Source organism: Artibeus jamaicensis, unplaced genomic scaffold (assembly GCF_021234435.1).
Source record: "Artibeus jamaicensis isolate MK-2021 breed Jamaican fruit bat unplaced genomic scaffold, CSHL_Jam_final contig_465, whole genome shotgun sequence".
In the NCBI taxonomy this organism is placed as follows: Eukaryota; Metazoa; Chordata; class Mammalia; order Chiroptera; family Phyllostomidae; genus Artibeus; species Artibeus jamaicensis.
In genome coordinates this window covers 40,914,392-40,927,529 of record NW_026521843.1, presented here as the reverse complement: position 1 = coordinate 40,927,529, position 13,138 = coordinate 40,914,392, and the positions used below count along the sequence as shown (strand labels likewise).

General features: G+C 37.2%; 1 protein-coding gene across 1 annotated transcript in view; it reads left to right on the top strand.

Moving 5' to 3' along the window:
- The window catches only part of XPO1 (exportin 1), a 44,620-nt gene that overhangs the window by 17,389 nt on the left and 14,093 nt on the right, over nucleotides 1–13,138 (top strand). Inside the window, exons 5-6 of the mRNA XM_037163723.2 lie at nucleotides 12,449–12,510; nucleotides 12,737–12,781. Of these exons, the coding sequence (XP_037019618.1) occupies nucleotides 12,449–12,510; nucleotides 12,737–12,781 (107 nt within the window). The remainder of the gene's footprint in view (nucleotides 1–12,448; nucleotides 12,511–12,736; nucleotides 12,782–13,138) is intronic.

Here is a 13,138-nt window from a genome sequence, read left to right as displayed (position 1 = left end):
AAAGAGGTGTAATGTTTGTAAAGTCCTCTGTGCTTCTATTTACTCAGTATGAATAACACAGCATGTGTGCTGCAGTCTTTCCACAAAAATATCTCCATTTCTATTCATATCACCAGACAACCATATACTAGTCTCAAGATATTTAAAAAAAATTTTTTCTGCAGTAGCTTCATAACTGGGGTCCTTCATAACCACTTTTGTGTGTCATGATATAGTCACCACAAAGGATTTAGCATGATATTTTTAAAACAACTAATTAGGTCACTCCCATGCATAAGATTTTCCATTGTATTGAAGAATGCATGTTCAATATGTTGCTTTTAAGTGTTGCTGACTTTTAAAAATTATTTTCATTTGCTCTTTTTTGTTTGAGATATATATAATTTGACATGCATAATGAACTGTGCATGTGTTCAAGTGTACAATTTGTAAGTTTTGACTTGTGAATGTGCCCATGAAACCAGCAATATAGTCAAAATCTTCATTTTGTGATTACCTCCCACCCAAACCTATCACCCCCTTGATTAGCTGTGAGTAGAATGGCTGGATTATATGGTAGGTATGTGATTAACTGCCCATCCAACTGATTTCTAAAACGGTTGTATCATTTTACATTCCCACTAGCAGTATATGAATATGCATTACATCCTCTCCGAAACTTGATGTGTTTTTAATTCTAGCCATTACAGTGCATATAATACAACGGGTTTTTCTGATTTTAATGTGCATTTCCCTCATGACTAATAATGTTGAATGTTCTTTCGCATCTTCTACGTTTGTGTATATATTGTAAGTTGATACTGTTACTTTCTATTGAACACAGATGGTGATTGTGCCCTTTGTTGGTAATTTTTGAAAAGAAAATTTAAGTTTGGGGGGTTCTTAAACCCTAGTGTCTAAATCAAATGAGAAATTTCTTTTTCCTTTTTGGGGGTGGGGCAATTAGGTTTTATTTTTATGTTTTTAAATATATTTTATCAGTTATGCCATTACAGTTGTCCCATCTCCCCCCTTCACTCTCCTTCATCCTACACACTCCCTCCCCCCACAATCCCATGCTGTTCTTGCCCTCCCCTTGTCTATTTTTTGCCTACCAGCTATGCTACTTATTCTCTGTACCTTTTCCCTTTTCTCGTCCTCTCACTCCCCTGTTGCTATCCCTCCATGTGATCTCCATTTCTGTAATTCTGTTTCTGTTCTAGTTGTTTGCTTAGTTTGCTTTTGTTTTAGGTGTGGTTGTTAATAACTGTGAGTTTGCTGTCCTTTCACTGTTCATCTTTTTTATCTTTTTCTTAGATAACTCCCTTTAACATTTCATATAGTAAGGGCTTGATGATGATGAACTCTTTTACCTTGACCTTGTCTGAGAAGCACTTTATCTGCTCTTCCATTCTAAATGAAAGCTTTGCTGGGTAGAGCAATCTTGGATGTAGGTCCTTGCCTTTCATGACTTGGAATACTTCTTTCCAGCCTCTTCTTGCCTGCGAGGTCATTCTTGAGAAAAAACAGTTGACAGTCTGATGGGAAGTCCTTTGTAGGTGACTGTCCCCTTATCTCTTGCTGCTTCTAGAATTCTCTCCTTCATTGTAATCTTGGCTAATGTAATTATGATGTGCTTTGGTGTGTTCCTCCTTGGGTCTAACTTCTTTGGGACTCTCTGAGCTTCCTGGACTTCCTGGCAGTCTATTTCCTTTGCCAGATCGGGGAAGTTCTTTTTTATTATTTGTTCAAAAAGTTTTCCACTTGTTGCTCTTCCTCTTCCCCTTCTGGTACTCTTATAATTCAGATGTTGGAACGTCTAAAGATATCCTGGAGGTTCCTAAGCCTCTCCTCATTGTTTTGAATTCTTGTTTCTTCATTCTTTCTGTTTGGGTGTTTCTTTCTTCCTTCTGGTCCACTTCATTGATTTGAGTCCCAGTTTCCTTTCCATCACTATTGGTTCCCTGTGCATTTTCCTTCATTTCATTTAGCCTTCATTTTTTTTTTTTTTTTCCATCTAATTTGCGAATAAAATCAACCAGTTCTGTGAGCATCCTGATCACCAGTGCTTTGGACTGTGCATCTGGTAGGTTGGTTATCTCTTGGTCACTTAAAAGTATTGGCTCTGGGGGTTTGATTTGTTCTTATGATTGAGCCATTTTTGGTCAAGTCACACCTGTTGTGTATGAGGGGCAGAGCCTTAGGTGTTCACCAGGGCGGGGCCACCCAGGTTGCTGGGTTGTGATGCTGTATGTGAGGGTGGAGTCAGAGGGAACAATGGCGTTTGTTCTGGCCTGTCTGGTTTTGGTCCCCTCTGCCGCTTCTCACTAGCAGATTTTGGGCCCTTTTAGTGCTTGTTCCACAGTGGGTGGGTTTGTGTACCTCTAGGACCCTGTGGGTCTCTCCAGTGAGTCTCTCCAACATACTCTCCTGTGAGGCTGGGAGTCTCCTGACACCTCAACCCTCTGCCCCTCTGCGCTTCTCACAAACCGGCACCTTTTCAATCAGTGCTTTTTAGGCTTTATTTCCCATCGCTGGGGCCCTGGATTACACAGTCTGTCTCACTGCCCATTTTTTGCCTGGGTTATCTGTGCGCGAATGTCTGCCCGTCAGCCAACCGCCTTGTGCGCCCCACTGGGTTTGCTGGTTTCCTCCTCTGCCTGGGTTGCCAACCAGCACTTTTTCCTGCAGCGACCCCTCTGCTGGCTACCGACTGCACCCCTCTTACAGGTCTGGAGAATGGTTCGTTGCTGTCAGACTGTGTGGTACAGTTCAGTTTTGTGTCTGTTCTGGTTGTGTTTTTGTTTCTAAATCTTTGTTATCCTTAAATTTAGTTGTGCAAGGAGGTTCAGTGTTCCCACCTATGCCTCCATCTTGGCCCCAAATGAAAAATTTCTTAATTTTTTTCCTACAGACAATAATGTTTGAAGCATTATCAGGCTAACCTCAGATTCAGTAGGCATACTTATTTGTATCTTTCTGATAGTTTTATGCCATGGTGGGATAAATATTAAGTATCTACTTCGTATCTGAACAAGGCAGTATTTTAAAATACTCTGTTACCTTTCAATATCATACATAATTGACAAAGTAATTTTCTACCACTTCTCATTAAGGTAACAGTTTTGTCCTTCCACAGTTTTCTAATTATGTGGAACTTCCGTAAGAGATGTTTATTTCAAACCTAACAAAGTCTGGTATTTACTTACCTTGTATCAACATAGCAATAGGAAAAACTTACGGACTTTATTAAAGCAGAGTGAATTTTAATAACTATGATTTTTAAATTTTAAAAATATTTTATTTACTTATTTTTTAGAGAGAGGGAAAGAGGGGGAAGGAAGAAAACAACATCGATGTGTGGTTGCTTCTCATGCGCCCCTACTAGGGACACAGCTGCAACCTCAGGCATGTGCCCTGACTGGGAATCTGAACCCACAGCCTTTTCATTAGCAGGCTTATCACTCAGCCACCGAGCCACACCAATTAGGGCTCATTTATTGTTCTGGGAAAAAATTATTGGGTCTTTACAGTAAAATTGTTTCCTTTTGCTAAAATATGCATGACAGTATTTGCCATTGTAATTGTATAATTCAGTGTTGCTAACTACATTCACATTACTTACTGCACAATCACCATCACTGTGCATCTTCAGAATTTCTTCACCATCCCCAGTTTCCCAGTTCCTATTAACCACTATTACACTTTCTGTCTTAGGAGTTGGCCTATTTTAGTCATCACACATGTGCGTGATCATGTCATATTTGTTTTAGTGTCTTGTTTATTTCATTTAGCATGTTTATAAGGTTTTTCCACGCTTTAACATTTATCAGAATTTCATTTTTTTAAGGCCAAATAGCCTTGTGTGTGTGTGTGTGTACATGTGTGCATACGTACACCTACCACCTTTTCTTTATTCATAAACATTGGGCTGTTTTCACCTTTCAGCTATTATAAATGATGCTATAAACTTAGTTAAATTTTAATTTCTGCATTATCTTTTAGAATTCTTGTTCAGTGTCTGAGGCCATAACCCTTTTAAGAAAGATGACTTCGTACAGATTTGTTCCTCTTAAAATTATTAGAGGTAGGCAGTAAGTCTGATTATAACCTATCTGTGGGAGCCCTTACTTAAGAGCCTATGCTTTTTAGTTGTTTTTGGATATTTGCTTCTTATTTTGCTATTACAACTATTGCATTGAGTGACTAAGAACAACATTGTGTATTCCTTTGGACAGTAAGGGAAAGCGGACAGCTATTTAAGAGTAGTATACAGGATGGGTCAAAAGTAGATTCATAGTTTATATGCAAAGTAATGCAGTAATTAATAAATAACAAGAATAAACTGTTTTGTGTGCTCATAACTAAACCTACTCTTGCCCTACCCTGTATTTTAGTGTCTTCCATGACACATTAACCACTTTGAGCTAAAACTGACTGTAACCTTGTATTTTAGTGACTGTCTTTCTGATGATAGGTGTAGGTGTAGGTGTAGCGTAAATGGACAGATGTTTGTAATCTATGATGCAGGAAAAGAGCCTATCGTTTTTATACATCTTTTATGGAGAGATTTCGGATTTTACGTTTTTTGTAGCTTGTAAAAGAAAACAGTTTAAATGAATGAAGTATTGCACAATGGTTAAAACCGGATTGAACTCAGTTTGCCTGTTGCACTTTAATAATAATGTATTAAGGTTTTCTATTTTCAGTGCTATGTGAATATTAGGTACTGTGAATAAGAGTAATCAGAATATGCGTCTTTTTCATTTAACATATTTTATAGTTTTCCTATGAATACAGTTTTAATAGGTAGGATCTTGCATTAGGATGAAAACTTGATGGCAATCATCACTTGGCTAGGTAAAGATGACATTGTATAATCCTTATGACTTAAATTTTGAAAGTATGGCTTTTGCTTCCATGGGAATTTCACCATCAATATATTGTCAGTACGTTCTCAATTTTAGAGGAGTTTGGTGAATTCTTTTTATGAAAATTAGGTGCATAAAGGGCATTTTTATCCTATCATTAAGTATATAATATTTAATCTTGGTTTTTCTTTTTGAGATTTAAAAAAAATTATTTTTAGAGACAGGAAGGGAGGGAGAAAGATCAGTGTGTGGTTGCCTCTTGTGTACTCCCTACTGGGGACCTAGCATGCAGCCCAGGTGTGTACCCTGGCTGGGTATCGATCAAACTAGTGACCATTTGGTTTGTAGGCTGGCATTCAGTCCACTCAGCCACACCAGCTAGGGCATAAGTATATAATACTTAAAAGCTATTCCTGGGGAACAGATTATTAATATTGCTGTATGAATTACTTGAAAGATAGGTAGCTTCTAGATCAGGGTGGAATTTATTTAAAAATCACCGTTCAGCTAGTTGACATTGATACTGTACACTTAGTATTTTATATTGACTACTTGACATTGCTCCTTGTATTTGGAATTAGCGTGTCAATGATATTTTTTTTGATATTGAGAAAATAGTTGGATTACATGAGGTAGGACCCAAAAAGACTGGAATTATCTCCTGGAGAGTGGGCCCCTTGTAGTACAGGTTTCCCCCACTAAGGTGAGTGTTTTAGAAACCCTTCTGTATCAGTGTACCAGCTGGCATTGTGAGAGGCTGTGTTCGACTTCAGTGAGTTTTTTCTTTTTCTTTTTTTTTTTGTCTTTTTCAGTGCTTTTGCCCATTTCACAATGGGTAACTTCTAAGCACACCTGCCCACACTATGCTGAGTGTTCAGCAGTTTTTGACCAAAGCCAGCATGACTCCCATGCCCCATCTGAATGACTCCAACAACCCCCCCAGTAAAAAAAAAAAAAAGTCCTCGAAGGGAAACATTTTCCATATGTGGAAGAGGTGAAACGAAACAAAAACAGCAAAAGCACTATAAAAAGGTATTAAAACCAATGACTTCAAAAGTGTTTTGAGCAGTGTGAAGGGAAAGTCTTGATAGATACATTGCCTCAAAAGGAGAGTACATTGAAAGTGGCTAAAGTTTTGAGCATGTAAGAATAAATACAATTTTTAATAAATAAATTCTGGGTGTTTGGGGGATTCTCCTTGTAAAAAATACATGCATCCACTCTTGGGTTTAAAAAAATTCCAAGTTCCTAGGGAAAATCTTAGAAAGCTGCTAGAATAGAGAGGTTCTTAACATCCACTCTTCACTTTACACTTCACATACACATAATTGGAAAAAGATAATTTCTGATTAATAATGTTTGTTACTGTATATGAATTTTTATGATCCTAATAGAAGGCAAGTGTAACTTCTGCCTACACTGGCACTACATTGAACATGAAGTCTTTTTTTAATATATTTTATTGATTAAACTTTTAGAGTTGTCCTATTTTCTTCCCTTTCTTTCCCTCTGCCCTGCACTGCCCCCCTCCCACCAGCATTCTCCCCACCCCCTCATTCATGTCTATGGGTAGTACATACATGTTGTTTGCCTTCTCTGTTTCCTATACTATTTTTAACTTCCCCCTATTTTGTACCTACCACTTATGCTTCTTACTCCTTGTACCTTTTCCCCCCTTCTCCCCTCTCCTTCCTGCTGATAACCATCTGTGTGATCTCCATTTCTGTAGTTCTAGTTATTTGTTTAGTTTGGGGGGGTGGGTATTGTTTTTTGTTGTTCTGGTTTTGGGTTTTGTTTTTTTTAGGTGGTTAATTGTGAGTTTGTTGTCATTTTACTGTTCATATATTTCATCTTTTTCTTGGATAAGTCTCTTTCACATTTCATATAATAAGGGCTTGGTGATGAAGACCTATTTTACCTTGACATTATTTGGAAAGCACTTTGCCCCTCCAAAGCTATTCTAAACGATAGCTTTGTTGGATAGCATAAGTTTAGATGCAGGTCCTTGCCTTTCATGACTTTGAATACTTCATTCCAGTCCCTTCTTACCTGTAAGGTTTCTGTTGGGAAATCAGCTAATAGTCTGTTGGGAACTCCTTTTAGGTGACTGTCTCCTTTTCTCTTGCTGTTTTTAAGATCCTCGCCTGCATTTTAATCTTGGGTAATGTAATTGTGATGTGCCTTGGTGTGTTCCTCCTTGGTTGGGTCCAGCTTCTTTGGGACTCTCTGAGCTTCCTGGACTTCTTGGAAGTCTATTTCCTTTTCCAAATTGGGGAAGTTCTTCATTATTTTTTTCAAATAAGCTTTCAGTTGCTTCTTCTTCTTCTGGCACCCCTGTGATTCAGGTGTTGGAAGGTTTAAAGTTGTCCCGGATGTTCCTAACCTCTTCATTTTTATTGAATTCTCATTTTTTTCATTCTGTTCTTGTTAAATGTTTTTTTTTCCTTCTGCTCCAAGTCATCGATTTGAGTCCTGGTTTCCTTCCGTTCACTGTTGGTTCCCTGTACATTTTCCTTTATTTCACTTAACGTAGTCTTCACTTTTTCCTCTATTTTGTGACCATATTCAACCATTTCTTTGAGCATCCTGATTACTACTGGTTTGAACTCTGCATCTCATAGGTTGGCTATCTCTTCATCGCTTAGTTCAATTTTTGGAGCTTTGATTTGTTCTTTCATTTGGGTTATATTTCTTTGTCTTGGCGCAGCTGTTAGTATGTAGTAAGGGGCAGAGCCTTAGGTGTTCACTGGGGTGGGGCAATCCACATAGTCAAGCTGCCTTGTGATGCTGTCTGTGGGGGAAGGGTCAGAAAGGGAACAGTGCTGCTTGCTCAGTTCTCTGCTAGCTTTCAGTCACTTCCCGCAAGCAAATTGGGCCCTTCTGGTGCTGATTCCCAGGTGTGCAGGTTTGTGTACATTCTAGGACACTGTGGGTCTCTCCAATGAACTCTCCTGTGAGGCTGAGAAGGTTCCCCCTTCGCATCGACCCCCATAGGATTTTCCAGTTCAAAGTTTTGAGGCTCTATTTCTAGTGGTGCGACACTGGGTTGTAGGGTCTGTCTTGCTCCCCAGTTGTTCCTTCTGGTTTATCTGCAGGCAGATGTGGGGAATACCTAGTCTGCCAGCCTCCACCTAGCTTTCCTGGCCCTGTCCATCCAGGCTGCCCATCTCTATCCCTCCTACCAGTCTGAATGGATGTTTCTTCTTTAACTCCTTGGTTATCAAACTTTCATACAATTCAATTTTCTGGCAGTTATGGTTCGTTTTTGTTTTTAAATTTGTTGTTGTTTTGGTAGTGTTAGGAGGCAATGTGTATTTACCTATGTATGACTCCATCTTGGCCAGAAGTCAAATATGAAGTCTTTAAAGGGGAATACCTTGTTTTATGAACTGGTTTTAGCCCTGGCCAGGTAGTTCAGTTGTTTAGCGCATCATTCAGATACCTCAGGCTTACGGGTCAGTCCCTCATCAGGGCACATATAAGAAGCAACTAGTGAATGCAAAAATAAGTGGAACAACATGGTGATATTTCTTTTTCTGAAGTCAATAAATTAAAAAGTAATGTGTTTAATTGTTTTACAAAGTGTCGTGTATGCAACTGACAGTAATTTGTTTGGCACAAAGAAAAAGGTTGTTGATGTACCTTTCTGTCAAATATTAGATTCTCTCTTATAGCTCAAAAACAGCTTTTTCTGCTGCTTATAAACATTTGCCTTTTCTACCTTGATATGTATGACACCCTGCAATTTTTTAAAGGTGTAATTCATAACTATAAAGCTGTTCTTAATTGAGGTTTTTTTTTTAATTGGGGTTAATGATAGGAAGGAATTTGTGCAAGGAGGTAATGGTGCTTGATCAAATAAGCTCTGGTACCCAGCAATAGGAGATTGTGGGCAGCTACTAAAAATGCAGTACTACTGGATCAAAAACGTGTTTGTAGATGGTTACATGCTTTTGAAGGGAAAGAAGTACTGATCATGATAGAGTGACATTAAACTGAGACTTCCTTGTCTGCCAGAACCTTCCACTTTTTGAACTTCACCTTTTTATTATTTTCATCTTTTACTCTTTGCTCCATTTACGATGAATTTCAGAAGCCTCTGAAAGGAGGGTAAAAATATTTAATAATTTAATTGGTAACAGAAAAGTGGAAGGATCTGTTTGATCGTGTTTTATACTGTCTGAGGCTGAGGAAAACCTCAAAATTTTCCATATTCCAAATAGAAGTAGTAGTTTTGGACCTAGTCTTATTTCTTCTGACAGCTTTAGAAGAAAACTACTTACTCTCATTACATGACAGTCGTTTAATTAGAGAACAGGCTGTCTTTTTGTTTCTGTTTTTAAACTTGTATAACCTGGATTAAGAGGTTTCAGAGGGATGCTTGCTCTTTTATTTTTATTTTTTTAAGAATTACTATTTTCTTTATTTTGGTGGGGCCTTTAATGATAGTAATTTATGTATAAAGAAGAGAAAAGTTAATAATACCAGGATTAAGTTTTGATTAGATCTTACAGATACTGAGGACACATAAGATAATTGTGTGGGTTGCCCTAAATGGTATAATTTAGTACTCACTTAAAAGTAAATTTGATTCCCCTAATTCTTTCATTTTTTTTAAATCACCTTACTAAAACTAGACCTAATTTTGTAGTCACAAAGCATCTTAATAGTTTGAAATAATTTTAGACTATAGAAAGAATGCCCAAGAATGTATAAAATGCACTTACACCTTTTAATTTGTCCTGATCTTAACAACTTACCTAATCCTGATAAAACGATAAAACCAGAAATTAATATAGGTTCAGAAATATATTAACTGTTGCCCTGGCTGGTATAGCTTGGTGGATTGAGTGCTGACCTGTGAACCACACAATCGCGGTTCGATTCCCAGTTGGGGCACATGCCTGGGTTGCAGGCCAGTTCCCAGTAAGGGGACTCATGAGGGGGAAACATACATTGGTATTTCTCTCCTTCTCTCCTTTCCTTCTTCTCTAAAGAAAAATAAATAAAAATCTTTAAAAATATATATATAAAAACTTTGGACCTTAATTTGAATTTCACCAGTTTTCTCTCTAATGGCCTTTCTCAATTCTATAGTTCATTTAATTGTGTGTCTAGTCTCTTAATCTGTAGCAGTTCTTATTTCCTGATTGTATGACTTTGACACTTGAATTCTGGTTAGTTCTTTTGTGTGTAGTGTATATCAGTTTAGGTTCACATTTTTAAAGCAAAAATACCACTCATGTGATGTTGTATCTCAGTCCCTGAAACCAGGGGGTGCAGGACATCAATGTGTTTGATTATTTGCTTGTTATTAACCTTTATCATTTGGTTATGATGGTGCCTCCTGATTTTCTGTTTACAATGTTACTGTTTTTCACTTTAAAAGTGATAGGTATATTGGGGAGAAAATTCGAGACTGGGCAGTTAATCCCATTTTTCCTGATGGTATGCCCATTTGTTTTTAGCATTCATTGGTGGGTCTTATCTGTATCAGTTTGTGTTGCCTTTTTGCCTAATATAGGAGAGAGTAAAAAATGTGAATAAGTTTTCATCACATTGTGTGTTTATATAATGATCGGGTAAAATACTGTTTTTGAAAACAGGAAGGCTGCGTTCTTCATAACTTTTTTTTATCCTTATCTAAGGATATGTTTATTGATTTTTTTTCTTTTTTTAGGGAGAGGGGAGAGAGAAAGCAACATCATTTTGAGAAAGAAACATGGATCGGTTGCCCTCCCATATAGGAATCAATCTTGCAGGGGGTTTTTTGGTTTATGGGGTAATGCTCCAACCATCTGAGCCCACCCAGCCAGGGCCGTGGGGAAGCAGTGTTTTTAAATGTTACACTATAATGTTGATACTACTTAACATTATATTTTCATTATATTTGACTTTATTGTACTAATACGGTTTTCTCACAGCTTGGAAAATTTTCATGACTGTGTGGTTTGTGGGGGTTTTGTTTGTTTTTTGTTTTTGGTGTTTTTGTTTTGTTTTGGGAGTGGTTTTTTGGTGTTTTTGTTGTTTGTTTAATTTTTTTTAGAGAGGGAAAGGAGTGAGAAAAACAGAAACATCAATGGGTGAGGATACATTGATCAGTTGTCTGGTGCATGCCCCTGACTGTTCGGTTCCCAGGCTGGTGCTCAGCCCACTGAGCCACACCAGCAAGGGCTCATTAGTGTTTTTTAAAGGTTGTTTTTATATGGGACATTAAAGGAAATGGCTAGTTTACATAACACAATTAATAGAAAGTTATTTTCAAGTACCACTAAAAAGGAATAAAGGTATAAAACAGTGGATTTAATACATAAGCTCATGAAGATTACTGTATTGAGATAGTTTTACAATCAAATAGCATTTTGTTGTCTTCAAGATGGCTGTATTTCTTACTAATTCTCACAGGTAAATTTGTACACAAATCCCTTCTTAAAGAAAATTTGAGCCCAGTGTTCCAGTTTGTATACAGTTTCATGAACTCTTTCTTATCCGTAATTCCAAAGTTCAGAAAGGTCTGAAAATTGGAAATCTTCATAAATCATTTGGCAGCAAACTCCACATCAAAACAAATGTGAAAGCAGTCTTTATTTTATGTAGCAGGAAATAAGAAATGTGTTCAGTTAGGGATCCTGCTTCAGACTCTGTGGGTATGATAATGCAGGTTCACCCCATTACTTTAAAATTTAAGGGGACCTATAGTAGATGGTCAGTAAATTCATAATGATATAAATAAATATCAAAGGTGTAATGTAGTCTTAACTGTTAAAGCATTACAAACTTTCTCCTTAACACTTTTCTACATTGTAATGGGAGGGGGTTAAAATTACATTTCCAGGATTAAAGTTACAATTAAATGGGGAAAGGATAAAAATAATCAGGACTCTGTTTACAAATTTTCTTACATAAACTTCTTCGTAGTACTTACAAAGTTAAATCTTCAGGGTTTTTGCAGTTTTAACCCACAGAAAGAAGTTGCTGTATGTATTTGTTTCAGTGTACAACACATTAGTTCTTTGCATATTTTTATTTAAAAATCACACATTTGTTTGGTTCCCAGGTCCGCACTCAATCCACTGAGCTATACCAGCCAGGGCTCAAAATCACACATTTGGTGTGTTTAACTGGTGTAGCATTAAAGAGTATCTTGGGGTTGGGGGGGGGGTGTGTTTTTTTTAAGATTTGGTATTTATTTTTTTAGAGGTGGGGAGGGAGGAAGAAAGAGAGAGAAGCATCAATGTGTGGTTACCTCTTAAATGCCTCCCTTACTGGGGACCTGGTCTACAACCCAGGCCATGTGTCCTAGACTGGGAATCAAACTGGTGACCCTTTTGTCTGCAGGCTGGCATTCAGTTCACTGAGCCACATCAACCAAGGCAAGAATATCCTAAAAGATAATTTGTAACTACTAAATCTATATTTTGTAAAGGTTAATAACAAAATGTGGAAATTTCAAGTAGTACACTAAATTTTTCCCAAAATGCCAGCATTGGTGGTGGGTTTATACATATTATCTGACTGTACTCTGACATCTTCCTCCCCCACTTTTTTTCCTGAAGATTTATTAGCATGCCATAAAAATCTTTTTTTTTTTTTAATAGGAATAAAAAAATATGTTGTTGGCCTCATTATCAAGACATCATCTGATCCAACTTGTGTAGAGGTAAGAGCTTTTTTGGAGATTATGGTGGAATTATAAAATCATTTAAATATTGAATCTTGACCTAAAATCTATCTCTCTCACAGACCTACAGATACATGTACACAGTTGTTTCAATAGATAGGCCATTATTTCTTTCTCAAGGCTTTCCTGTTTATGGGGGGGGGGTGTTTGTTTTTACTATGCCCGTATTAGGCCCTCATTTAACCTAGAATTTTTCTTTTCTTAGAAGGAAAAGGTGTATATTGGGAAACTGAATATGATTCTTGTTCAGGTAAGCTTTTACTTGATTCACCCTTTTCCTCAGAAGAGTTAAAAGCTTCATTAGGCTGATTACTTGAACAAAACGTTTGAACCTACTTTACTGAATGACATCTTGTAGTAGTAGTGATAGTACATAGTCTTTATAATAACTATAATAGTTAACCTGTCTAGTATTTGAAATAGTTTATTTGCTGTGGTAGGAAACATCAAATACTGTAACCCATCACTTTTATGGTTCTAGTGTGGATTAGACTCGTTTAAAACTTCTCATTTGCTTGGTGTACTATGCGTGTTTTCTTTCTGTATCATCTATATCAGTCCTAATTCATAAATCATTCCTTTGAATATAGCATTCCTTTAATCTCTA